The sequence below is a fragment of the Dufourea novaeangliae genome, unplaced genomic scaffold (genome assembly GCF_001272555.1).
Source record: "Dufourea novaeangliae isolate 0120121106 unplaced genomic scaffold, ASM127255v1 scaffold173, whole genome shotgun sequence".
In the NCBI taxonomy this organism is placed as follows: Eukaryota; Metazoa; Arthropoda; class Insecta; order Hymenoptera; family Halictidae; genus Dufourea; species Dufourea novaeangliae.
In genome coordinates, this window is record NW_015374048.1 from 322,996 (window position 1) to 347,897 (window position 24,902).

The 24,902-nt window shown below is 45.0% G+C and overlaps 1 protein-coding gene across 1 annotated transcript in view; it reads right to left on the bottom strand.

The window, feature by feature from the left end:
* The window catches only part of LOC107189806 (twitchin), a 100,698-nt gene that overhangs the window by 6,874 nt on the left and 68,922 nt on the right, over nt 1–24,902 (bottom strand). The window contains exons 62-96 of the mRNA XM_015578473.1: nt 24,566–24,845; nt 23,871–24,176; nt 23,516–23,790; nt 22,960–23,266; nt 21,518–22,399; nt 20,910–21,209; nt 20,458–20,739; nt 19,908–20,207; nt 19,116–19,418; nt 17,796–18,254; nt 17,585–17,707; nt 16,097–16,984; nt 15,174–15,476; nt 13,864–14,745; nt 12,899–13,480; nt 12,265–12,567; nt 11,746–12,130; nt 11,452–11,657; nt 10,908–11,368; nt 10,272–10,806; nt 9,996–10,190; nt 9,425–9,908; nt 8,594–8,846; nt 7,955–8,405; nt 7,474–7,758; nt 7,248–7,387; nt 6,686–6,949; nt 5,462–6,078; nt 3,427–5,386; nt 2,518–2,882; nt 2,302–2,435; nt 1,581–1,788; nt 1,347–1,499; nt 917–1,143; nt 516–806 (exon numbers count right to left, since the gene is read on the bottom strand). Of these exons, the coding sequence (XP_015433959.1) occupies nt 516–806; nt 917–1,143; nt 1,347–1,499; nt 1,581–1,788; nt 2,302–2,435; nt 2,518–2,882; nt 3,427–5,386; nt 5,462–6,078; nt 6,686–6,949; nt 7,248–7,387; nt 7,474–7,758; nt 7,955–8,405; nt 8,594–8,846; nt 9,425–9,908; nt 9,996–10,190; nt 10,272–10,806; nt 10,908–11,368; nt 11,452–11,657; nt 11,746–12,130; nt 12,265–12,567; nt 12,899–13,480; nt 13,864–14,745; nt 15,174–15,476; nt 16,097–16,984; nt 17,585–17,707; nt 17,796–18,254; nt 19,116–19,418; nt 19,908–20,207; nt 20,458–20,739; nt 20,910–21,209; nt 21,518–22,399; nt 22,960–23,266; nt 23,516–23,790; nt 23,871–24,176; nt 24,566–24,845 (14,389 nt within the window). The remainder of the gene's footprint in view (nt 1–515; nt 807–916; nt 1,144–1,346; nt 1,500–1,580; nt 1,789–2,301; nt 2,436–2,517; nt 2,883–3,426; nt 5,387–5,461; nt 6,079–6,685; nt 6,950–7,247; nt 7,388–7,473; nt 7,759–7,954; nt 8,406–8,593; nt 8,847–9,424; nt 9,909–9,995; nt 10,191–10,271; nt 10,807–10,907; nt 11,369–11,451; nt 11,658–11,745; nt 12,131–12,264; nt 12,568–12,898; nt 13,481–13,863; nt 14,746–15,173; nt 15,477–16,096; nt 16,985–17,584; nt 17,708–17,795; nt 18,255–19,115; nt 19,419–19,907; nt 20,208–20,457; nt 20,740–20,909; nt 21,210–21,517; nt 22,400–22,959; nt 23,267–23,515; nt 23,791–23,870; nt 24,177–24,565; nt 24,846–24,902) is intronic.

Genomic DNA, 24,902 nt, shown 5'->3' on the forward strand with positions numbered 1-24,902 from the left:
TTTCGTACGTAATATTGTTTAACACCTGTTTCTTAAAAAAAAAATAGTTCCAAATATTAAATATGAATAGTTAATTAATAATTAATAAAAATCTGCGAGCGAACTCAATGTCCCTATAACTGTCACCTCAAAAATGAAAGTAATTCTTATATACTTGAACAATTCATTTTATACACTGGATATATGGGTTAAATAGTAAAATTATGACCCTTTCTTTAGTATGTTTTCGCCATCACTTCCTACTTACATATTGTCGTGTTGACGCTCAAATTGCATTTTTGTTTTTCAACATTAATTTTTGCATACCAGATACATAGAAGTGTATGTATTTCTTTGTCTTTAAGTAAATTAGAGTCCCAACTTAACAATAAAATTTTCTGGACACAATACTTTATACGTTACGTTTTTACTAAATAAAATAAATAGAATGGCAGTAGTTGGGAGATTTACTTTATAAAGAATTCGAAAAGTGGTAATTTTTTACTCAGCTACTGTAAATACGTATTAAGACTTACGTTGCACGTTCAGGAAGACAACCTCCTCCCTGTAACCATAATGATTCTCCGCCCTGATCACGTATTCTCCTCTGTCCTCTAGCTTCACTCTGTTGATGATGAAGGTGTAGTCATCACCATGGTATCGTTTCATGAATTTGACAGACTGTCGAAGTTCCTGGTTGTTGTGGAACCACGTGAGAGTCGGGTCGGCAATCGCGATCACGCGACAAGTGAACTTCACGCTCTGGCCTTCGTAGGCGAATGCACTAGTAGGTTTGATGACGAACCTTGGCGCGGCTTGTCTGCGGTCTGTAAACGATTCACAAGACGAATTGATACATTTAACGATCAGAAATTATCTTCGCTTTGTCCCACTCCAAATAGCACACAGACGGCTTAAAGGCGTCTTAGTCCCTTACCGAAGCAAGAATCGTAAATCTTATATTTGTCGACCAATAACTTCCTAAGCGAAGAATATTCTGCCAGACGACCAATGGGAAGAATGTATTTGTCCCAGTTCTCGTACTTGGCGCGCAGCCTATCCCTGAACTTGAGGTATCGGCTGCTCGAAATAGCTTTAGTTCGATCGCTATGGTCACCGGTCAACCACGCGTGCAACAGGCACTCGTGAGCAGTCATACGTTTCCTGGAAGACGAATCAACATAAGACGTCTTTCATACAGTTCTGCCGTATTATAATCCATACCCAAATAGCACATGACATCTTGAAGACGGCTTAAAGGCGTCTCAGACCAAAAACAGCCGTAAAATGGGCGTCTTCAAGGCGTCATGTGCTAACTGGGTAGATTTACGTGTCGTTAATTGCAAAATAAAATTAGAAAACCGTACTCTTTGTTTTTGACGAGCAGTCGTCTAATGAAGTCCTTGCCCTCCTCGGAAACATCACGGAATGCTTCTTCGTCGAAGTCCCAATCGCAGGCCTTAACGTTCTTCAGTGTTTCGATGTCGTTGTCGCCGGCGAACGGTGAAAGGCCGCTCAATCTACGATGAAATTAAGCCAATCAGTCTCGTCAACGGTCCAACGAAAGATGATAATGACAAAATAGAACGCGTTTTGCTTACAGAACGTAGGCCAATACACCGCAGGCCCACATGTCCGTGTAGAAGCCGACCGGTTCACGCTCGACGATCTCAGGCGCGGCGAACTCGGCGGTGCCGGTGCTGATCTTGACCACTTCGTTGGGATCGAGTTTCGTGGCCAAACCAAAGTCGATCAACTTGACGTTCGTGCTGTTGCGTGTCTGGCACATGATGTTCTCGGGCTTGATGTCTGAAGAAACGGGAGAATACCGAAATTTAGATTCCATTTATAAGCAGGGAATTTTACAGGGTCGTTCCGTTTAAACCGAATCACACTCGAATATCTTGGAAACTGTTGATGATACTGAAAAATACTTCAGGTGAATGATTTCTGGGGGCATATAATGTGATGCAACTGATTTTTTATACGTGATTCATACGTCCTTCATATGAAGGTAAAATTTTGTTTAAATCCATATTAAGGAGCGTTGGAAAAATGAGGGCCCATGCAGGATTCGAACCCACAACCCCGGCATCGAAAGCCGAGACTCTACGCGCTTCTCCACGTAGCACTCCTACTTTCCATTGATGTTATTGATTCTTTTATTGCGCATGGAGGTCCCGTAGAACAAGTCGGACAATAATCGAAGAGTCTGTACTGTCGTTCCAAAAACGATTTCCGTTATCCGTGCCTTCCCCTTATGAGGATTAAACGGGATATTCTGCATAGTAGGAGAAATCGAAGAGTCTGAAATGATTTTACCCAAATGAATGATGTTCTTCTCGTGCATATGCTTAACGGCCTCGCAGATCTGCCTCATGTAGTTGATCACCTCAGCCTCGGACATGGTGTAACCCTCGGCCGTGATCCTCTCGAACAGTTCACCGCCGGACAAGCTGAACAAGCAACGGGTCGAGATTACGAATAAAGCGAGACTCCCCTTTTAAACACGTTTATCTTGAACATCTAGGTACTCACAACTCGAATATCAAAACCATCTCGTCGTCGTCCTCGAAGGCGTCGTGGAGATTGATCAGTTTCGGATGGTGGAGTTGATTCATTATATCGATCTCTTTCCTGATAAGTTCCTTCTCCATCGCGTGGGACACGGGGATAAATTTGGCGGCGAATATGTTTCCAGTGGCTCTCTCGCGGCAACGATGCACCACGCCGAACGCACCAGTGCCGATCTCCTCGAGAATGTCGTAACGGTCGTAGACGGAGAAGTGTTTGATCTCGACCGGCTGCGGCACGTATTTGCTGTACACGTCGAACACGAATTGATCGTAATCGGACGGTTTCTCGTCGGATCGTCCGCGGATCTTCTTGCCGGACTCGTCCACCTTGTATAAAAATAGGCACATTATTATCTAGATAAAGAGTTTCGAGTTACGAATCAGAAGAGAACGTTCACTTCAATTAATTTTCATAGGGTCACTTTTATAGTGTCCACATTTTTGGAGATATGTCCATAAAGAGGACACAGGTCTATATCCTCATGTATTCCCCAAATTTTTAAATAGTTCCCCGGTATAAAAACAGGACATTTATTTAAAACATATGCAAAATAAATGCTTAAAAAATATTTTTTTTAACTGAAATAATTCTTATTTGGTACTTTTATATCTCCACTGTAAGTATCCGCAAAGCTCATTTTGATTAGTTTGTTAGTTCAATAGTTATGATATATTGAAAAAAAGACTCTAAATTTCAAACAGCTGTAAAATCAACAATTTTTCAAATTTTTAAAAATCCTTCGGGGTACGTTTATATATCGCTAAAGGCTACAACATATCCAAATTTGAACAAAATCAGAAATAGTGCTCCAAAAAGTCTCCGATTTCGCGTGGAATGACCCTTATGTATTATTCGAATACAATTGTGTACCTTGTACTCCTTTTGTTTGAACTCCCTCTTGACGATGCCCTTTGTCGTGATCAACGGTGTCACTTCGCTGGGATCGGATCTACCGTAGATATTCTCAGCGCAGACCCTGAAATCGTACTGATGCCCAGGGCTCAGCCCGGTGACCGCCATTGTGCAGAATCTGGTGTTTCCGACTCTGATCCAGCTGCTCATCGGGTGTTCCCGTTTCTCGACGAGATAGTTTGTGATGTTGCTGCCGCCGTCCCATAACGGTGGTTTCCAGCTAAGAGCCAACGAATCGTGACCGATGTTGTCGATCTGGGGGAACCTCGGTGGGTCCGGTCGATCGCTGATTTGGATCTTGATGATGGCGGTGTCCTGGCCGAGATCGTTCTCCGCTGTGATACGGTACGGTCCAGAGTCGATTCGACTGCCATCTATGATCGTTAGAACGGCGTGTCGTTCCTTAACTTCAACGTTGTAGTGTCCTCCAGATTCGATTGCCTCGCCTTCTCTGACCCAGCTGATCTTCGGTTTCGGGTAGCCAGTGAACGGAATCTTGATAACTACATTGACACCTTTGTCGAAGAAGGCGGTGTCTCTGAACCTTGGTGGTACATTCAATTTCGGTGGTGTCTTGATTAACAATTCTCCCTTCGTCGATTTGACGCCGCATTTGTTCACGGCACGACAGAAGTATTCGTCAGCGTCTTCACCGAAGACGTCGTGGATTATCAGGTTGTGCACGTCGCCCTCCGAGTATATGTTGTACCGAGATCCGCTGACGATCTCGCGGGCGCCCTTGAACCATGTGATCGTCGGCCTTGGTATGCCAACGATCTTGCATTGGAAGTGTGCGTTGTGGTTCTGCACGCAGTTCACCTTGTGCAACGGTTGTATGATCTCTGGAGCCTTGGCCGCTTGAGGATCGGAGATCTTCACCGACGTCGAGGCCTTCGATTCGGGGCCAAGACCAGCTGCGTTTTGAGCGAATACACGGAATTCGTATTGTCTTCCCTCGATCAAGTTCGGGATGTTGATCTGCGTGGGCAGACAGATGGCCACGTTCACGCGTTGCCAGGCTTGACCTCCCACCTCCCGTTTGTCGATCCAGTAACCCTGAATCTTCGAGCCTCCGTCGGTTTCCGGTCTGTCCCAAGAGAGATTGACGAAATCTCCGCCGACCTCTGTCACCTTTGGTGTTCCCGGTGGTCCAGGAGGATCGAACGGCGCCTTGGCCTTGATGGGGTTGGTGCCTTCCAACGGCGGTCCCATTCCGTTGTCGTTCACCGCCATAACTCGGAACAGATACTCCTGTCCCTCGGTTAAACCTTGGACCATGAATGTCGTGTCCTTGCAGAAGGACGAAACGATGATCCAGTGTGTGAGGCTGACGTCGCGACGCTCGACCACGTAGTGAGTGACACGAAGACCACCGTCCACTTTCGGTGGATGCCACGACAATGTGCAGGTGTGTTTGTTGATATCTGATACGTCCAGAGGTCCAATTGGAGGTCCAGGTAGACCAGTGATGTAGACGTTGAACGAACCGCTGACGCTGCCGCTGTCGTTCGAGATGCAGAGGTCGTAAACGCCGGCGTCGTCCTTCTCGATATCCTTGATAAAGATGATAAGGTACTCGTCGAACACGGTGTACTTGACGTGCGACGTTTCGACGATCTTGCGGCCGTCCTTCTTGAGGGTAATGTCCATGGGCTGATCGCCGCTGTAGTATATCTTGATCTTCGTGTTGTCGCCTTCGGCAAGGTACAGATCATCGGGCATTCGTTCGATACGCGGCGGAGTGCCGATCCTCAATCGAGTCGTTGTGGTGGCAATGCCCAATGGATTCGAGACCTGACAACTGTAGTCACCAGCGTCCGCGTCCATCACGTCTGATATAACCAGCCTGTAAATTCCATCGAACGCCTCCGTTTTGAAGCGACCACCTATCGTGATTTCCCTGCCGTTTCTCAGCCACCTGAAAATCGGACGAATTTATATATAAAATTATCAGCAACAATGATAGAGAAGGACATTTTTCTGGAATACCAACCTGGCGGTGGGTAAAGGTTTGCCGGAAGCTTCGCATTCGAACACCAAGGTCTTGCCAAGTGGTATGTTCTGGCTGACGGGCAGAGTTCTGATGAATTCTGGTTTCTCGCCTCCTTCGACCTCGCAGATCTTGACAGGAGTGGTGCAAGAGCTAGGTTCGGATCTTCCGGCTGCGTTGACCGCGAAGATTCGGAACTCGTAGTCACCGCGCTCGATGAGATGCATAACGGTGTAGTCCGTGTCGGTAACATTGTACTCGTTGCATTTGGCCCAGAGGGCGCTTCCGACTTCCCGTTTCTCGATGATGTAACCGGTGATACGGCTGCCGCCGTCGGAGATCGGAGCCTCCCATTTGAGGTCGACGTAGTTCTTACCGACCTTGACCACTTGTGGGGTGCCTGGTTGCGAGGGCACATTGAATTTGCTCTTGAGTTTGAACGGTGCCGAGGGTGGACTCGGTCTACTGAAGCCAGCCGCGTTCTTCGCTCGGATTCTAAACTCGTATTCGTGGCCACTGAGCAGATTGTAGCAAATGTATGTTGTGTCCTTGACGAGATAGTCGTTCGCCACTCTCCATTGGGCATCGTCCGCAGGATCGCGGAATTCGATCTTGTAACCCTGAAGAAGACACGACAATATTTAATTTAATTTCATTTTATTCACACGGGTGAAAACCGATTTTTATAATATATGATTTAAAACGTTACGGCACACTAATACAATATCCATCAAGTGAGATATAATGAGATACCTAGTTTTTAGTTAGAAAGATTATACTTCCGGTAAGAAATCGTAAGACTGCCATAAAAGCTGTGTTGAAAACTCAACAGTTCTAATTTTTGTGAATAGAAAAGATTATACTTCCGGTAAGAAATCGTAAGACTGCCATAAGAGAAAAGATTATACTTCCGGTAAGAAATCGTAAGACTGCCATAAAAGCTGTGTTGAAAACTCAATTTTTGACAAGCTTTTTCTTATTAATTTGATCGGCGACCGAGTCTCAATTTTTTTTGTGTATATTTCATTCGAATAACCAATCTGTATGAATTTTATTTAATTATCTAGTGCTTCGAATTTAGTACGAACCATCTTAAGGCGTTCGCCTTTTAGCTACTTCAAACCAAGTCACCTCTGACGTGACAAAATGTATGGGGAATCAGGAAATTGCAAATGCAAAGGGTTGATTGAAATCGATTATCTCGTTATTTACACGCGATTTACACACCTGGACTCGAGAACCACCGTCCGATATTGGTCGTGTCCAGACCACAGTCGCATTCGAGGTGTCCCAGTCGATAACACGTGGCTGTCCAGGTGGATCGGGCACCGTGAACGGGAACTTAGCAGTGATTGGTTCATCCGCCTGTAGCGGTTCCGATACTCCGTACTGGTTCTCCGCGCGTATGCGGAAGTTGTACTGCCGGTTCGGTTCCAGACCGATCACGTCGTAATGCGTGTTTCTTACGAAGCTGCTCAGCTTCACCCAGTACTGGAAAATTATTCGGAACGTTGAACACCGATTCTTCGATGATCGTTATTATTCGTACTGATAATACAGGGTGTCCCAAAATATGTTCGACTCCTGGAAATGAGGGGTTTCTGGGTTGATTTGAAACAACTTTTTCCTTAGTAAAAATGTTATTCGATGCTTTGTTAACGGGATATTAACGAAGCCCCGGATAACATTTTTGCTAAGGGAAAAGTTATTTCAAATCGTCACAGAAACCCTTAATTTCCGGGAGTCGAAGCTATTTCAGGACACCCTATATAGCGATCGGAAAACTTACACCAGCCGGATCCAGTTTCTCGACGACGTAGTTCGTAACAGGTGAACCACCATCGTCGAAGGGAGGTTTCCAGGACAGTGCGCAAGTTTCCGGAGTAATATCCGAAATGTCCAATGGGGCTTGAGGCGGAGATGGTTTGTCTGGAAATTTAATTACGTTGTAGAGTTGGTGGAAACGAAAAGATTGTTGCAGTCATTTCCATGGCTGTTCGACGACAAAGACTCACCGACAACGAGCACTTTGCAGGAGGCAGAGTCTGTGCCGACAGTGTTCGTGAGATAGATAGTATAAGTTCCAGTGTCTGATCGTTTAGCCTTCTTATTGATGAATTGCGAGGCAATGTCAGTGGTGTCGAACTTGATCCTATCTCCTGTGAGTACTTCCTCGCCGTTGATGGACCAGCTTGGTCTTGGTTTTGGATTCGCCGTGTACGGAACGGTTATAGTGAACGGTTCTCCGGCGATTACCGTCATGTCGCGAATACTCAAGTCGGACGTGATCCTTGGTGGGACTGGAAACAATTTATACGATCGTTAGAATCAAGGGTCGTTCTTTGACCGATTAAAGGATTAATCAGGCTTTGCAGAAGTGATGGCGATATATTTGAATTGTATCTTTCGATATTTATAGGTTAAGTACCGATAATGGAATATATCACCACATTAAATATCGATAGAAAATATTGCCACTACTTCGCAGATACTTACATGGTGGTGCGCTGGCTCTGATCACCTCAGAGTTCGAGCTATACGGTCCACGACCGGCTGCGTTCTCGGCAGCCACACGGAATTCGTAGTCGTGGTTCTCGATCAGTCCTGTTACCCTGTAAGTAGTCTCGTGAACGAGAGACGGTGTGGCTTTCGTCCATTTGTCCTCGCTTAATAGACGTTTTTCGATAACATATCCAAGAATTGGAGATCCTCCATCGTGGCGAGGTTTGGTCCAGGTGATCGTTATGCTGTCTTCCGTTGTTTCAACGCCTCTGGGCGTTCCAGGTGCACCCGGTGGGTCGAACGGATGTCTGGCCTTGATCGGATCCATCGTTGTCACTGGGTCCGAAGTGCCGTATTGATTCTCGGCCATCACGCGGAATTCGTAGACGCTTCCAACGGTCAGGTTTCGTACTCGAACGAATGGCGTTGTGATGTAGCTGCTCACCTGTTGATTAGATCGGTATGAAAAATCGTCGAAGATTTGTGATGGAACATTTTACTGTGTAGATAACACACGACGCCTTGGAGACGTCCATTTTACGGCTATTTTAGGTCTAAGGCATCTTCGAGCAGTCTTCAAGGCATCATGTGCTGTCTGGATGTGTAGAAGAACATAGGTATCGTGTCACAAACCTTCGACCAGGTACCCTTTGGCTCTCGCTTCTCGACGACATAGTTGGTGATATCAGCGCCGCCATTATCCTTCGGTGGGTTCCAGAACAATGTGAGAGCATCTCCACCGAATTCGTCGGCGTGTAGATTCTCAGGTGGATTCGGTCTGTCGAGAACTTTAACGTTCACCGTAGCCGTATCGAAGCCAGATGAATTGCGCAACTGGAGTCTGTACACTCCACCGTCTGATCGTTTGGAATTCTTCACAACCAGACTACAAACGAACAATTATTTAACTGTTTAGTATACACTGTTCTGCCTAAATAATACATAGGAGGGCCATTTCACGGGAAATCAGACACTTTTTGGAGCACCATTTCGATTTTGTTCAAATTTGGTCAATTTTACAGTCCCCTCATTTTGTTTTAATTTGTCCATAAAGAGGAGAATTAGGACTACCTCCTCATTTTTTTCAAATGTTTCAATTGAGCCCTACTATTATAAAGTTGCATTTATTTCAAACAATTACAAAATAAATGGTTAAAAAATATTTTCTTCTAACTGAAATACTTTTGATTAGGTACTGTTATGACTCCACTGTAAGCACCCGCAAAGTTTATTTTGATCAGCTTGTTAGTTCAATAGTTATGATTTATTGAAAAAAACTTGACCCTAAATTTCAAACAACTGTAAAATCAACAATTTTTCAAATTTTCAAAAATCCTTCGAGATACATTTACATATCGCCAATATATATCCAAATTTGAACAAAATCTGAAATGATGGTCCAAAAGTGTTGGACTTCCCGTGGAATGATCCAGGAATTAGTGTTCTGCAAGTTTCTGAATATACCTGGCATAGTCATCGCCCAATTGTTGATGCACGCGATGGTCAGTGTCGTCCTTGACCACATCGTTGGCGAACCAAGTGGCAGTAGGTTTCGGGAAGCCGATGTACGGCACGTGAATGGAGAAGTCCTCGCCAGCACGAACGGTGATATCGCGAACACCACCCAGATCCATGACCGGTTTGTTTGGCTGTTCCTCGATGACGATTGGATTACTCTGTTTGCTTGGATCGCTGTTGCCGACATCGTTCACGGCGATCACCCTGAAGAGGTATTCCTCGCCCTCCGTCAGTTTCGGCACCGTGTAGACATTCGTTGGTATCAGGGCACCGTTAACTTCGTCCCATTCATCTTGTCCTCTCTTCTTTATTTGAACGATATAACCTCTGATCTTGGCGCCACCGTCGCTGCGCGGAGGACGCCAGCTTAGTGTTACCGAATCCTTTGTGATTCTGTCCGGTTTCGGTGGTTCTGGAGGATCAGGACGCACTGAAAGAAAATAACAGTTGATTACTCGATGAATTCCTGGCGAAAAAAAAAAGAATAAGAGATGAAAGTTAGTATTTTGGTTCTTACATCGCTGGTGTCCAGCAGTAATTGGTTCGGTGGGCTTGCTGGGTTTACCAGGTCCAGCTTCGTTAACAGCGATAACTCTAAATTCGTATTTGGTTCCCTCGTGAAGATCTTGTACCGTGAAGGTTGTGTTTGGCGTTGGATAATTGTTGACCTTGAGCCATTCGCCTCCGCGCTCGCGTCTCTCCACATAGTAACCTGGGAAATTGTTAAAAATCGCCGTCACAACACTTTTCGCGATTTGAGGTTCTGTGTAGAATTTGAAACGCGATTTCTCACCAGTAATAGGCTTGCCACCAGTATTGAGCGGTGGATTCCAGAAAAGACTGCAACTGTTTGGAGTATATCCAAGGATTTCCGGCTGACTGGGCGCATCCGGTGGGTCGTATGGACTCTTCGCGATAACTGGCTTACCCTCCAACGGTTCCGACACACCGTACATATTCTCCGCTCGAACACGGAAGATATACTTCTTGCCTTCGGTGAGTCCTTTGGCGGTGTAGCTGGTACGCGGACAATATCCAGGTGTCTGTCGCCAATTATCGGCTCCGTAGTCGGATACCTCGACGATGTAGTTCGTGATATCGGAACCACCGTCGTCCAGAGGTTTGTTCCAGGACAGGGACACGCTTTCTTGGGTAGTTCCGGTGTACTGTAGAGGACCTTGAGGTGGACCAGGTCTGTCGACAACGATCACCTCGATCTCTGCCGAGTCTTTTCCGTGCTCGTTCCATGCCGTGACCGTGTAGAATCCGCCATCCTCCCGGACCGATTTCTCGATCGACAGGTTGGTGCGATCGCTCTTCGTTTCGGTCTGAAAGTAAAATGGTTATCCATATTTGGAATTAAGGAAACTTATTTATAATTTTCGCACGGTACAGAACTTGCGTGGATGGAATTAAGCTCTTTCCTTACCGATATTCGAAGAGTTTCTAGCAGAGGCCTTGCATCCTTGGTCCATTCGATGGTGGGTGTAGGCGCGCCGGACAGTGGAATGTTCACGTTGATCGGTTCTCCGGCACGGACCTTGATCTTGCGTCCGATAAGCGCGTCGAGATTCAATTTCGGTTTCTCTTTCATCGGTTTCGCGATAAAGACAGCCGATGTGTCGCTAGGCTTGCCAGATCCAGCGGCGTTTATGGCCGTCACACGGTATTCGTAAGCGTGGCCCTCGGTTACATGGTCGTCGTAGAATTCCGCGTATTTCACGGGTTCTTTGTTCATCTTTAGCCAGCGACCGGTTGCTCTGTCGCGGCGCTCCACGTCGTAACCGATAATCTTCGATCCACCGTTACTAATCGGCGCGGTCCATTTGATCTTGATGTGATCCTTGTCGGCTTCGACGCATTCTGGCTTGCCAGGCTGTCCAGGTGCAACTACGCGAACAGAATTTAGCATGTAAAGAATGGAAATTTGCGTGTATATCGTAACAGTAGATTATTATGGAGCAGAAAATTACCGAATTGATTCTTGGCGACGATCGAATGGTCGGTGGTCAAAGGCTCGGAACGTCCTTGAAGGTTCTCAGCGCTTACTCGGAATTCGTACGTGGTACCTTCGAGCAATCTTGGTACCGTGGCATGATTGTACTTCGGATTGACGTGAGTTACCGCTGGAACCCAACCGCCACCGTGGGTCAAGTCACGTTTCTCGATCACGTATCCACTGGAAAAAAATTAACGTTTCATTTTATTATCTTCTCTGCCACAAGCTGTGTAATGTACATAAATATTCCAACGTTATTTTTACTCACGTGATTTCGCTACCGCCGTTGTCTTTCGGTGGTTTCCAGGACAGCGTCACCGACTGGCTGGTGATTTCTTCGTACTCCAGAGGAGCTTCCGGTGGTCCCGGTCGGTCGAGAACGATCACCTGGAAGCTACCCTCGTCTATGCCGCTGCTGTTTTTCAACAATAAGTGATACAATCCGGAATCGGACCTCTTTGCGTTCACTGTGTGAACGATAGTGTGATAACCAATCGATGTGACGGTTGTTCTGTCGGTGGTTTCCAGCTCTTTGCTTCCAACGGTCCATGTAACTTCCGGTGTCGGTTCACCGACGAAGTCGATGTCGACGTGGAAGATAAGACCAGCCTTGATGCGAATATCTTGCAGAGGTGTTTTGATCTTTGGAGCAACTGAAACGTCGAACACATTTTACAATTAATATATAATATTTAATATTTAATATTATTATTTCTTTTATAATTAACGAAACGCTCGATTAAATTTCTGTGAATCGCGAATTATTTTATCCTTTCGTAACACTCACGGTAGCGGGGTTTAGCGGTGACGAGGTCGCTAGGCTCAGACGGTTCGGATTGTCCAGCAGCGTTCACCGCGATCACACGGAACTCGTATTCTTGTCCCTCCGTCAGATCGGGCACGGTGGTGTTCGTCTGATTCGGAGGTACGTGGACTGCATTCACCCAGTAAGGGCTACCTTTCTCTTTCTTCTGAATAATGTATCCTGTAAGTGGAGATCCACCGTCGTTGCTTGGCGCTGGCCACTGCAGGTCGACGTGGTCTCGGTCCCAGTCTGTGATCTGTGGTCTTCCAGGGGCATCAGGTTCATCTGAACGAATTAAATAGTTACAATAGGTAATTTGAATACAACAAGATAGTTTACAATATAGTGGACCCTAATTATATTGCCATGGTCGGGACTGTAGGGGAGTAAAATGGCATTTTTTTTTTCATTTGGTTATACTACTGTCTGTGGTACCTGAGATTTTTCTAATAAACAGTTTCGAATAAGGAATAAAAGATAAAAAATGTACTTCTTCATTTCTAATCTTTTAACGTGGAATTTCCAAAGTACGTGTGAAGGGGAAGTGCCTCGCGTGGAAATATGTTTAGTAGCAATATAGTTAGAGTCCACTGTACTTGATAGTCTGGAAACGAACCGAATTCATTCTTAGCTACGATACTCTTGGGCGCCTCGAGCGGATCAGACTCGCCGATGGTATTGACGGCTTTCACACGGAACAAGTATTCCTTACGATGCGTCAATCTAGCAACTTCGTGGCTTAATATCATGCTCATGCCAGCGTCGGACCAGGTGCCACGAGACAAGTCCATCTTTTCGACAACATAGTGCAAAATCGGGCTGCCTCCGTCGTCCAATGGATGACCCCAAGCCAAGTGGCAACCTTCCTTGGTGATGTTACTGATCTCGAGTGGTTTCTGTGGCGGTGACGGTCTGTCGAGGACCGTGACCCTCGCGCTCGAGCTGAATTTACCGTGTTCGTTCTGCAACGTCAATGCATATCGACCTGTGTCGGAACGAACAGAGAATGGAATCTCGAATGTTGTCTCGGTATTTGTAGTGTACATTTCATGGCGAGAATCAGCCATGATCACCGCTCCCTCCAAGGTCCACGTGGCCATAGGTTTAGGAGACGCCTGGATGGGAATGATGAAGCTGATCTTTTGTCCAGCTTTTACAACTATGTCGCTCAAACAATGCGGGTCGAAAGATGGGGCAACTGTAACGAAAGAGATATTATTAATTAGTAATTAAGAGATCAAAAATAACAGTTATTTTAAATATTTTTTGGAAAAAGATCATTGAGTGAAAAGTAATTTTTATTTAAATGGAAACCAGATATTAATAAATCTCGAAGACATTTTTCGAAACATGACGTAAATAACAAAATATGAATTTTTCAACTACAGTAAATTCTTGGTGAGTGTTAAAAAGCTCCTCGGCTTAACTTAATTAGATTATATAAAGATTTAATTAGATTTAAATAATTTAATTTTTCGCTTCCTCGGCGAATTTAATTTAAATTCTAAACTTCTGATTATTAATTACTATGGCCACTAACATTTTTTCAGGTGAACAAAACCCAGGTAGTATTTTACTTACGGAAGCGTGGTTTAGCAACGATCGGAGAGGAAGCTTCCGACGGTTCTCCAGGACCAGCCTTATTAACGGCGATCACTCTGAACTCGTATTCCTGTCCTTCCACTAAATCAGGAACCCTGCCGCTGGTTTTGTTGCCGTCGATCTCCGCGGCCTTCTCCCAGGATCCGAATCGAGGTCGTTTTTCGATGATGTATCCAGTAATGGGCGATCCACCGTCCTTCTTAGGCGGTGCCCATTCCAAATCGACGTGGTCTTTGTCCCAGTCGGTGGCGACCGGTGCTCCAGGCTTGTCCGGTTTATCATACGGATCTTTGGCGGTGATCGTGTCCATGCCAGTGAGTGGCATCGATTCACCTTGCTTGTTCACGGCACGTACCCTGAACTGGTAATCGTGTCCCTCGATCAGGTGATCCACGTGGGCGGAAGTCGAGGATGCTTCGGCAACTGGCACCCATCGCATGTTCTCCGTGTCCATTTTCTCGACCTGGTAATACTGTATTTCCGAGCCACCGTCGTCTTTCGGCGGTCGCCACTTGAGGTTGCAACCGTTCTTGGTCACGTTGTCGATCTTCAGAGGTCCCTCCGGCGGAGCTGGCACGTCTAGGACGTTCACGTTCAGCGTTGCCGCGTCCCTGCCGTTAATGTTCTTGGCTTCCAGGGTGTACACACCGGAATCGGAACGCCTGGCTTCGATCACGCGGACCTTCGTGTTGTAGTCTTCGTTTACGATCTTGATACGGTCGTCCCCGATGACTGGCGTGCCCTTCAATGTCCAGGTCTTGGTTGGAGGTGGTTCTCCGATCACTGGGACGTCGAAGTCGTAGAAGCCGCCTGCTTTCACTTTCACGTCCAACATGTACTTCCTGTCGATCCTTGGCGGGACTGTAAATAATGTTTACGAACAATCAATGGAAAAATAATAAAATAATAAATAATAAATAAATAAATCAGTAGAGATAAACTACATTGAAATACACGAGGAGATACCAGGAACTTCTACCGAAACGTAAAATATCGGTATTATACCAGTATTTTCGGTTGTAAGGGTTGTACCTTCGACCTATACTAATATAACTATTACTACACTATTGCTATACTATACTATAACTATTAGTATAACTTTTAGTTTACTACTACACTAGTATAACCCTGTATAAGCCCTGCCCATATAGAAACCGCAAAAATACCAGTATTTATTTCAGTTTTCGGTAATATATCGGTTTCGGTATACCTTTGATGGCAAATACCGGTATCAAAATCATACCGGTTTAAGTCCCTAGTAGATACAGAGCACAAAGGAGAATACTTACGGTTCTTGGGTCGCGCCAGATGAGATTTGGAAGCATCCGACGGTTCACCAGGTCCAGCTTTGTTAACCGCCCTAACGCGGAACTCGTATTGAGTACCTTCGATAAGATCGTTCACTTTGCCGCGATTCACATCGCCTTCCACTTCAGCACATTTCTCCCACGTTGGGCTGTACTTGTCCCGTTTCTCGATGACGTAGCCGGTAATGGGGGATCCACCGTCTTCTTGTGGACGATCCCATTGCAGTTCCACGAAGTCCGAGTCGTAGTCGCTGACGGTCGGTGTGCCAGGCTTTCCTGGTTCGTCTGCGAGTAACAGTTAACAACAATCATGTTATGATAGCCATAAAAGACGGTTAGAGGCTGATCAGCACAAATTTCTTAGGTACGCTGCCTATAAACACGGTGAGCCGATGTCCACCAATCATGACTACACTGATATTATACGTTCACTAAATATTACGACTTTAGAACATAGAAGTATGCATTACATGAAAAAACTTTTAATAGAAAAGTTGTATGATGTGCAGGGATATATTATATAATGCATATATTTTTTTGTAAGTGGAGGCGTTTCGGCGATTTGAAGGTCAACTTCGATATTTTGGCATAAAAAATATAGCATTTCATTTGAAAGTTGACATTCAAATCTTCGAGACGCGTCCACTTACAAAAAGATATATGCATTACATAATGTATCCCTCCAAACTATACAACTTTTCTATACAAAATTTTTAGATGTTATTCAGGGTGTACAAGTTGCGCGGACCACCCTGTATATCCTGCGACATGTGGCTTATGTAAACAATTTATAGAAAAACTGGGGCCATCCCGTTTATGAATAAATAAATAAATAATAAATCTCGGTTATTCAGTTTTCCGATGAACAATCACGATCGGGCCGGAAGTACGAATACTTTACTCACCGAACGGATTCTTTGCTTCGACGGTTTGCATGCACGCCAGTGGCTCCGACTTGCCATGCTTGTTGACCGCGCGAACTCTGAATTTGTACTTGTGTCCAGGTGTAAGTCCTTCAACTTGCAGCGCTGTTTCGGGTCCGTCGGTTTCGCCTGCCGGTACCCAGCGACCAGTCGCCTCGTCCATCTTTTCGACGACATATTTTTCAACCGGTTGACCACCGTCGTCTTCCGGTGGTTTCCAGGTCAGCTTGCATCCCTCGGCGTGAACGTCGGAAGCTCTGAGCGGTCCCTGAGGTGGGCTCGGCCTGTCCAGAACCGTCACCTTGACCACAGCCTCGTCCATACCGTTTATATTCTCGGCAGTGATCACGTATTTGCCGGAGTCCTCTCTGGTGGCCATTCGGACACTCAGCGTGGTATTGTAGTCCACGTGTTTCACCTTGATTCGCTCGGTGGGTCTGACCTCTCGCTTGTTCAACGACCATTTCGTGATCGGTGGAGGTTCACCGGTTACCTTCACGTCGAAGCTGAAGTTCTGACCGGCTTTGATTCTGACCTCCACCAGATTCGTACGATCGATCTTCGGCGCCTGGTTTCGCGGTTTCGCAATGATTGTTGGCGTCGCGTCCGATGGCTCGCCGGGGCCAGCTTTGTTTACGGCACGTACACGGAACTCGTACGGCTGGCCTTCGATCAAGTCAGGGACGGTTGCGCTTGTCTCGTCAGCGGGCACTTCCAATGCTTTCTCCCATTCGCCGTATTTGTCTTTCTTCTCGATTATGTAGCCGGTGATAGGTGATCCGCCGTCGTTTGTTGGAGGTGTCCATGCGAGATCGACGTGATCCTTGTCCCAGTCGGTCGCTCGGAGATCACCCGGTTTACCTGGCTCGTCTGAAAGTTTCCAATGCGACGTGTAACGTGTATTATCATGTCTACCTTTTGGTTATTACTGGACTGCTGATTTTTATGTAAAATAATATTTTATAAAGTGATTCTTGAATGCAAGAACAAACGAAGGATTTTCTATCTTCTCTTGAGTATGTTATTGAGTTAAGAATGGAATAGGACAGTCGTTGCATTTGATGAAAATTTGGTCTTTTATTGTATTTCGCAGAGCTTTAAAGTCTATAAATGTATGAAATCCGTAGTCTAGTTGTTACATAGGATAAAAGATCCCATTACTGACACTTATTGCATAATTTCTGTATCAGTTGACCAGAAACATAACCGAGATAGCAAGTTGTCGTTTCTACTCATCCAATCGACTAAAAATTGTTTATCATTTCACACAAATTAACGGAAAAAAGGAAAATAACTGCTGCTTTTTCTATCGTATGAATTACATTTTTAGTTGTACATAGAATGTTCTTTATGTACAATTTCGCAACGTTTATTTGTTATTTCAGGTAAAACAGTCTAGGTGTCAGTAATTCAGTAGGTGGCAATAATCGGGTCTTTTACCCTACTCAATTTGAAATTCAATTTACTTACCAAATGGATTCTTGGCTAAAATAGCCTGTTCCGCTTCTAGAGGCTTAGATTCTCCTTCAGCGTTCACTGCACTGACACGGAACAAATACTCTTTGCCTGGTGTCAATCCGTTCACCTCCAAACCTGAAGAAACACAGGAGTATAATTATTAATTAACCTATATGTTTTTCTGATGCGCTATTGTCAGTCAAAAACGTGACACTTGACTTACTTGGCTCGGTGGATCGACCGCAAGGTACCCAGCATCCGGTCTCCGGGTCCATTTTATCCACCTGGTAGTACTCGATCGGGGTGCCACCGTCGTCTTTCGGCCTCTTCCATTTCAGCTTGCATCCCTCCTTGTGAACGTCGCTGACTTGAAGTGGTCCTTCCGGCGGCATCGGTTTGTCTGTGACCGTGACCTGTACCGTGACGGCGTCCCTTCCGGAGGAATTGCTTGCTGAGACGGTATAGTCGCCGCTATCGTCGCGGGACACAGGACGGATACTGAACTTTGTGCTGTACTCCGAGTTGTCGATCTGCACCTTTCTGTCAGAATGCAGTGGAATCGCCCCGTATCGCCACTCAATGTGTGGTGGTGGTTCACCGATCACATTTGCGTCGAATCTCAGCAATGAACCGGCGGACAGAGTGACATCCCGTAGATTGCGTCGATCGATCTTGGGTGCCACTGAAACAATGTGATTTATAAGTGATGCGAACGATTCATAACTGCCAAATTATTTATACCGATTATTTATAGAGACTTTGGTGCGATACTGTTGTCAAAATGGTTGTACAAACTATGTGCCGTGTATTCGTGTCAGGGATACAACATGATAATGAAAAAAGTTGGATCACCGCCAAGCGATCAGTTAATAATTAAACTGCTTTGTTGTTCGATATAGTCGTTTAACGTTAAACTTGTTTCTATTACCGTCTTCTGTAGCGTGCTTTGCCCAACTGTTCGACACAAAATTTGCAATTTTCAATAGGCGTTTCTGATAGATCTTTATGGGCTGAATATGAATTTAAAAATTGTTTCTTCCTAATACGTCCGGTTATTGAAAACATCAGTTTTTAAGAAAATTACAAATTTTCAACTGTGGTGCTGTGTCATGCTTTTGTAGTGGTAGTTAGTTTTAAATTATATAAATTGTTGTTATATTATAGACTTCTAAATATGTTTAAATAATGTTCAAAGTGAAAAGGGCACCGAAAATGCACCTACTGTTGCTGATATTCGTCAATTTATTTAAAAAATTAATGGTCTAGGGAAAAATCTAACCATAACAGGCGATAGAGCAGACATTTCTGCTGAGGAAAGTATCCCTGAAAGTTACGAAATCAGTTTTGTTTTCAATAGAATATATATAGCGATATTACAAAAATATCAACTTGTTAGTTTTAGAATAAGTAATTGAAATTTGAAACGAAAAAGAAGCTCGAAGGATGGTAATACTACAACAATTATTATGTTTGGTACATAATACGAAAAAAAAGTTAAAATTTCTTCAACAGTGTCACCTAATGATTCGCTTGAACTACTTACAAAATCGTGGTTTCGCCGTGAACGTCTTGCTGGCGTCGCCAGGCTCCGATTGGCCGGCTTTGTTCACAGCGATCACACGGAACAAGTAATCATTGCCCTCGATGAGACCGTGGACCAGAGCCTTTGTGTTTGGCGTCTCGGTTTCCAGAGCTTTCTCCCACATTGTGCTGTATTTGTCTTTCTTTTCGACGATGTATCCGGTAATTGGCGATCCTCCGTCGCTGACTGGTTCCTTCCAGGTGAGCTCCACCTGGTTGGCGGTCCAGTCAACCGGTTCCGGTGCTCCCGGAGGGCTTGGGACAGCTAAATGAATAGATTCGTTTGTAAATACACATGTGTTTTGAGAACTTTAGAGCAGGTACTGCTACCGAAACGTATAATATCGGTATTATACCGGTATTTTCGGTTGTAAACCCACGGGCAAACTTGGTTTCCACTAAAGGAAAAGTGGCGTAGGGGAAAGACCTCCTACAATTAGGTATCGGAAATTATTGAAATTTCTGCCAAATTAACATTTGGTTTAACATTTATTTCAGTATTTGAAATAAATTTATCAAACGGTAGGAGGCCTTTTTCCCCTAGAAGAAGCCGAGTTTGCACGTTAGTGTACCTTCGCCCTATATAACTCTACATAAGCCCTACCCTTACAGAAACCGAAAAAACACGGTATTTATTTCGGTTTTCGGTAATATATCGGTTTCGGTATAGCTTTAATGGCATAATACCGGCATCAAAATCATACCAGTTTAAGTCCCTGCTTTAGAGTTTAACTTCGTCACAACGAGTACGTACTGAATGGATCTTTGGCTATAATCGAGCTGAAAGTCTCCAGTGGTTCCGACTCTCCTTCCTTGTTGAGCGCTTTCACCCTGAACTTATACTCGTGTCCAGGTGTCAGTCCGTCCACCTTCATCTCTGGTCCCATTGTCTTGCCGACTGGCAACCATACGCCAGTGTCTGGATCGAACTTCTCCACGAGGTATCCCTCGATTGGCTCGCCGCCATCGTCTTTCGGCTTCTTCCACTTGAGCGTGCATCCCTCTTTGTGGATATCAGACACCTCGAGCGGTCCCTCGGGTTTGCCAGGTTTAGCTGTAAAGAATATAGAAACTTTCGAACTGTATCCTTAAAAATAGACGGATTACAGTAAATCCTCGATAAGTGTTCAACGGCTCCTCGGCACTAAAAATGAAATATTTCAATATCTAGTGGCCATATACAACTGAGAGAAATATCATTGGCTTCAGAATTCCAAGCTCTATAAAGACTAAAAAGTGTCGAGGAGCTTTCGAACATTCATCAAGGATTTACTGTACTCGAAATACAATCGACGAACACTTACAGACAACGGTCACTTCCACCTCGGCGGTATCAGACCCGTGCTGGTTAACGGCCGTGATTTTGTATATACCACTATCCTTCCGTTCAGGCTTGTCGTTGAAGAACTTGCTGTTGTACGGAACGTCCTGTATACGACGATAGGTGGTCACCTGAATGCTCTTGTTGTTGATGAGCCAGGTCACGTCTGGCGGTGGCTCACCGATGATTTTAACATCGAAGTGGAATCCTTCGTGCTCCCGTACCGTGATGTCGCGCAAGTTTTTGCGGTCGATCTTCGGCGCAACTGTTGGATGAAACATAACGTCATATGAATGGAATAACAGAAAAAATGCAAATGAATCCCGGCCATTCCACGCGAAATGGGACACTTTTTGAACATATTCAAATTTGAACAAAATGCGAAATTGTGCACCAAAAAAAAAAAAACAAAAATGTAACTGAGAAGATTCTTACGTCGTCTACATTTGGCCGTGATCGGTTTGCTGGTGTCTGACGGTTCGCCAGGGCCAGCGGCGTTAATGGCCTTCACGCGGAACTCGTATTCGACGCCTTCGTCGAGATTATCGACGCGACCCTTGCAGTCGGGCCCGGTTTCGAGAGCCTTTACCCAACGTGGACTGTCTTTTTCGCGTTTCTCGATTATGTATCCGGTGATTGGAGATCCACCATCTTTCAAGGGTGGAGTCCATCTTAGGTCTATGTGATCCTTGTCCCAATCCGTTGCTTCTGGGCGACCAGGTGGTCCTGGTTCGTCTGTAATATAGATAGAAAATTTATTAATTACTGATTACGTCTTACATTTCATCTACCAAGGGGAAGGCACTGCACTATGTGGAAGTTATAGTATACTTATAGTATTACAAAACCCTGATAGGTTTCTTCAGAATGGGCCTTAGTTTTCGAGATATTTTGGTTTAAAGTTTCGCATGTGTCAAGTTGTTTGGTTACATGCAAACTTTTGTAATAGTATATGTGTACTATAACTTCCACATAGTGTCGTTCCAAAAGCGATTTCCACAACCGTGCCTTCCCCTTGCAAGAATAACGGACGTCACGCTAACCGAATGGATTCTTGGCCACTATTCCATGATCCGTTTCCAATGGTTCCGATTCACCCTCCGCGTTCACGGCTGCAACACGGAACTTGTACTCCTGGCCAGGTACCAGATTCTCTACGACCATATTGGGTTCTTTCGTGCGTCCCACCGGGATCCATCGTCCTGTTTCCGTATCCATTTTCTCGACCACGTAATGATCCAACGGCGTGCCGCCGTCGTCCAGCGGCGGGTTCCATTTCAACGTGCATCCCTCTTTGTGGACGTCGGATACCTTTAGAGGACCTTCCGGTTTGCCAGGTTTGTCCAGGACTAGAATTTCGATCGAAGCCTCGTCCTTTCCGGAGCTGTTCTCCGCTTTCAAGGTCAACGTGCCGCAGTGAGATCTGCTTGCCGCGAGTACGATAAATTTCGTCCTGTAATCTTCCAGCTCGATCGTCAACAGGCCAGCGGATTCTTGTTTGGCCTTGTTCAGGTACCACGTCTTCGTTGGAGGTGGTTCTCCGGTCACTTTGACGTCCAGGCGAATGTGATTGCCAGCTTTGATCGTCAGGTCCTTCAAGTTCGTGCGATCGATCCTCGGCGCAGCGTAACGGTCCTTGGCTATCAGGCTGTCGCTGGCTTCGCTGGGTTTGCTCTGGCCACCCTTGTTCACCGCCCTCACGCGGAATTGATACTTTTGTCCCTCTATCAGGTCCTCGACGCGACCATCGGTCTTGTTTCCAGGCACTTCGGCAGCTTTCTGCCATTTACCGTACTGATCTTTCTTCTCGATAATGTACTTCTCGATCGGTGCTCCGCCATCGTTCTTTGGAGCTTTCCATTTCAGGTCTACATGGTGCTTCGACCAGTCTTTGAGGTCTGGCTTGCCTGGCGCATCGGGCTCGGCTGGAATGTTAAATAAATAAGAGTTTAAACATTGGGGCACAAGCAGGGCACTACCATTAACCCCTTGCCTTATATAAGACATGCGGTGAGAATATCAAAATGGATTCAACAAACAGAAATATTATTCATTTTCCTTGAGTCAAACTAAAATACTAGTTTGCTGAAATTGATATTTAACTTTTAGAGTAAATGTAAAATTGCGATAAGTACACGAATTCTTTTTGCTTCTGGGGACTTATTGATGACAAAGTAATTTTGGAAACTGCAGACATCAAGAAAATCATAGGGCGAGGGGTTAAGGCGTTCTGGACAATCGCCTGGGGCGTAAACCATGAGAAGGCGCGAAAGTTCAGCCGGTCTTATTGGACGGTGCAACAGATATAATAATAAAAATATACGTATGACCAAGCTTCAACACTTGATTTGAAGGAACCAGTAAAAAATTTTGCGAGGAAAAAGGCAAGAAAAATAAAATTTTAATATCATAATCTATGTATCTATGATCTGGCGCCGGCACTGGGTACAAAAACAAATGTCAAATTAACAGAAATTTTACTCACTGTAAGGATTCTTCGCTGTGGTTGGAATTGCCGTCTCCAGTGGTTCGGATTCACCTTCGGAATTAACGGCCTTCACACGGAACATATAGTCTTTGCCTTCGTTCAGGCCAGTGACATCCGCTTCCGGAGTTTTGCTGGTGGCACAAGGTACCCATCTGCCAGTGTCGACGTCCATTCGTTCGATAACGTAATGATCAACTGGTTCGCCACCATCGTCGTCCGGTTTGTCCCACTTGAGCTTGCAGCCCTCTGCAGTCACGTCGGACACTTCGAGGGGTCCTTTCGGTTTTCCAGGTTTGCTTAACACCTAGAAACGCAACGATTATTTCCAATGAAGCGTAACTATGCTTTTATTATTTACATATTACTAGACTGCGGATTTTATGCATTTATAGTCTATGTGAAATACAATAAAAGACAGAACTTTCATTATTTGAAAAAAAAAATAAATCCCTACATTTGCTCCTGTCTTTACAAATTACTTTAGAAAATTTCATTTTGCATAAAAATTCGCAGTCTACATATTACAGCGGAGATTTGATTTTAACCAGCGTACCTGGATTTCGAGGTCTACTTGATCGGTACCGCTATCGTTCTTGGCGATGACAGTGTAGGTGCCAGTATCGATTCTTTGTAATTTAGTTATAATGAAGGTGGTATGGTAGTCTTCGTTTTCGATTTTCAGACGATCCATGCTTTTAAGCACGGCGTCTTTAAGCTTCCATGTGACCACTGGAGGCGGTTCACCCTGTATGTCCGCCTCGATGCGTAGCAATTGTCCCACTCGCATCACTTTCTTCTGTAGATTCTTACGGTCGATGCGTGGCGCCACTTTGAGGGAAAATAAATCATTCGTTGATTAATTACAGAAACATTAACAGATGAGAAGAGTTAATTAGAGATGAACTTACAGAAGCGGGGTTTAGCCACGACGCTTCTCGATGTGTCACTGGGTTCGCCAGGTCCGGCTCTGTTGACAGCCACTACTCTGAACTCGTACTCGTGACCCTCTTCGATTCCATCGGTAACTTTAGCGACGTTTCGGTCACCACCAACCTTTGCCACGTCTATCCATTGTCTTCCTTCCTTGTCCCTCATCTGTATAATGTATTTCTCGATGGGAGCTCCGCCATCGTCTTTCGGTGGCGTCCATTCGAGATCGACGAAGTCCTTGTCCCAGTTCTTAATTTCTGGACGACCAGGCTTGCCGGGTTCGTCTGCAAAATGATCGCATTTATTAGCGCTTACTCGATTCATTTTACTTACGTACAGTCCACTCTAACTATATTGCCATGGTCGGGGCTGTAGGGGAATAAAATTGCAATGAATTCAGAGCCCCCTCCATGCTAACAAGGGGAAATGTACATTTTTTGTAAGTAAAGTAAAAATTTTTATTTGGCGATAAAAATATACGTCGTATGGCTGTAGTATTTAGTATATATGTAAGTAAAGTTCCCCTTGTAAGTTCTATCGTTATAGCCTCAGCGTCTGCGCAAAACCTGGATATGAGGGGAAGTACATCGCGTGGCAATATGTTTAGTGGCAATATAGTCAGAGGCAATCTGTTTAGTGAAATATAGTAAAATAACAATGTGTGACAAAGTACCGAATGGATTTTTCGCTATAATAGATTTGTCCGCTTCAAGCTCGTCGGATTCGCCCTCTCTGTTAACCGCCTTCACGCGGAATTTGTAAGGTTTACCCTCTTGGAGGCCGGTTACCGTGGCCTCCGGTTCAGTGGATTTTCCACACGGTATCCATTGTCCAGTAAGAGGATCCAGTTTTTCAATTTCGTAGTACTCGACCGGAGCGCCACCGTCGTCTTCCGGTTTCTCCCATTTCAACTTGCAACCATGTTTGTTGACGTCGAACACTTCCAGAGGACCCTGCAGGATAAAAATGTATCGAGATTATCAAAGTTTTCTTCGAAGGAGTGAATAGAC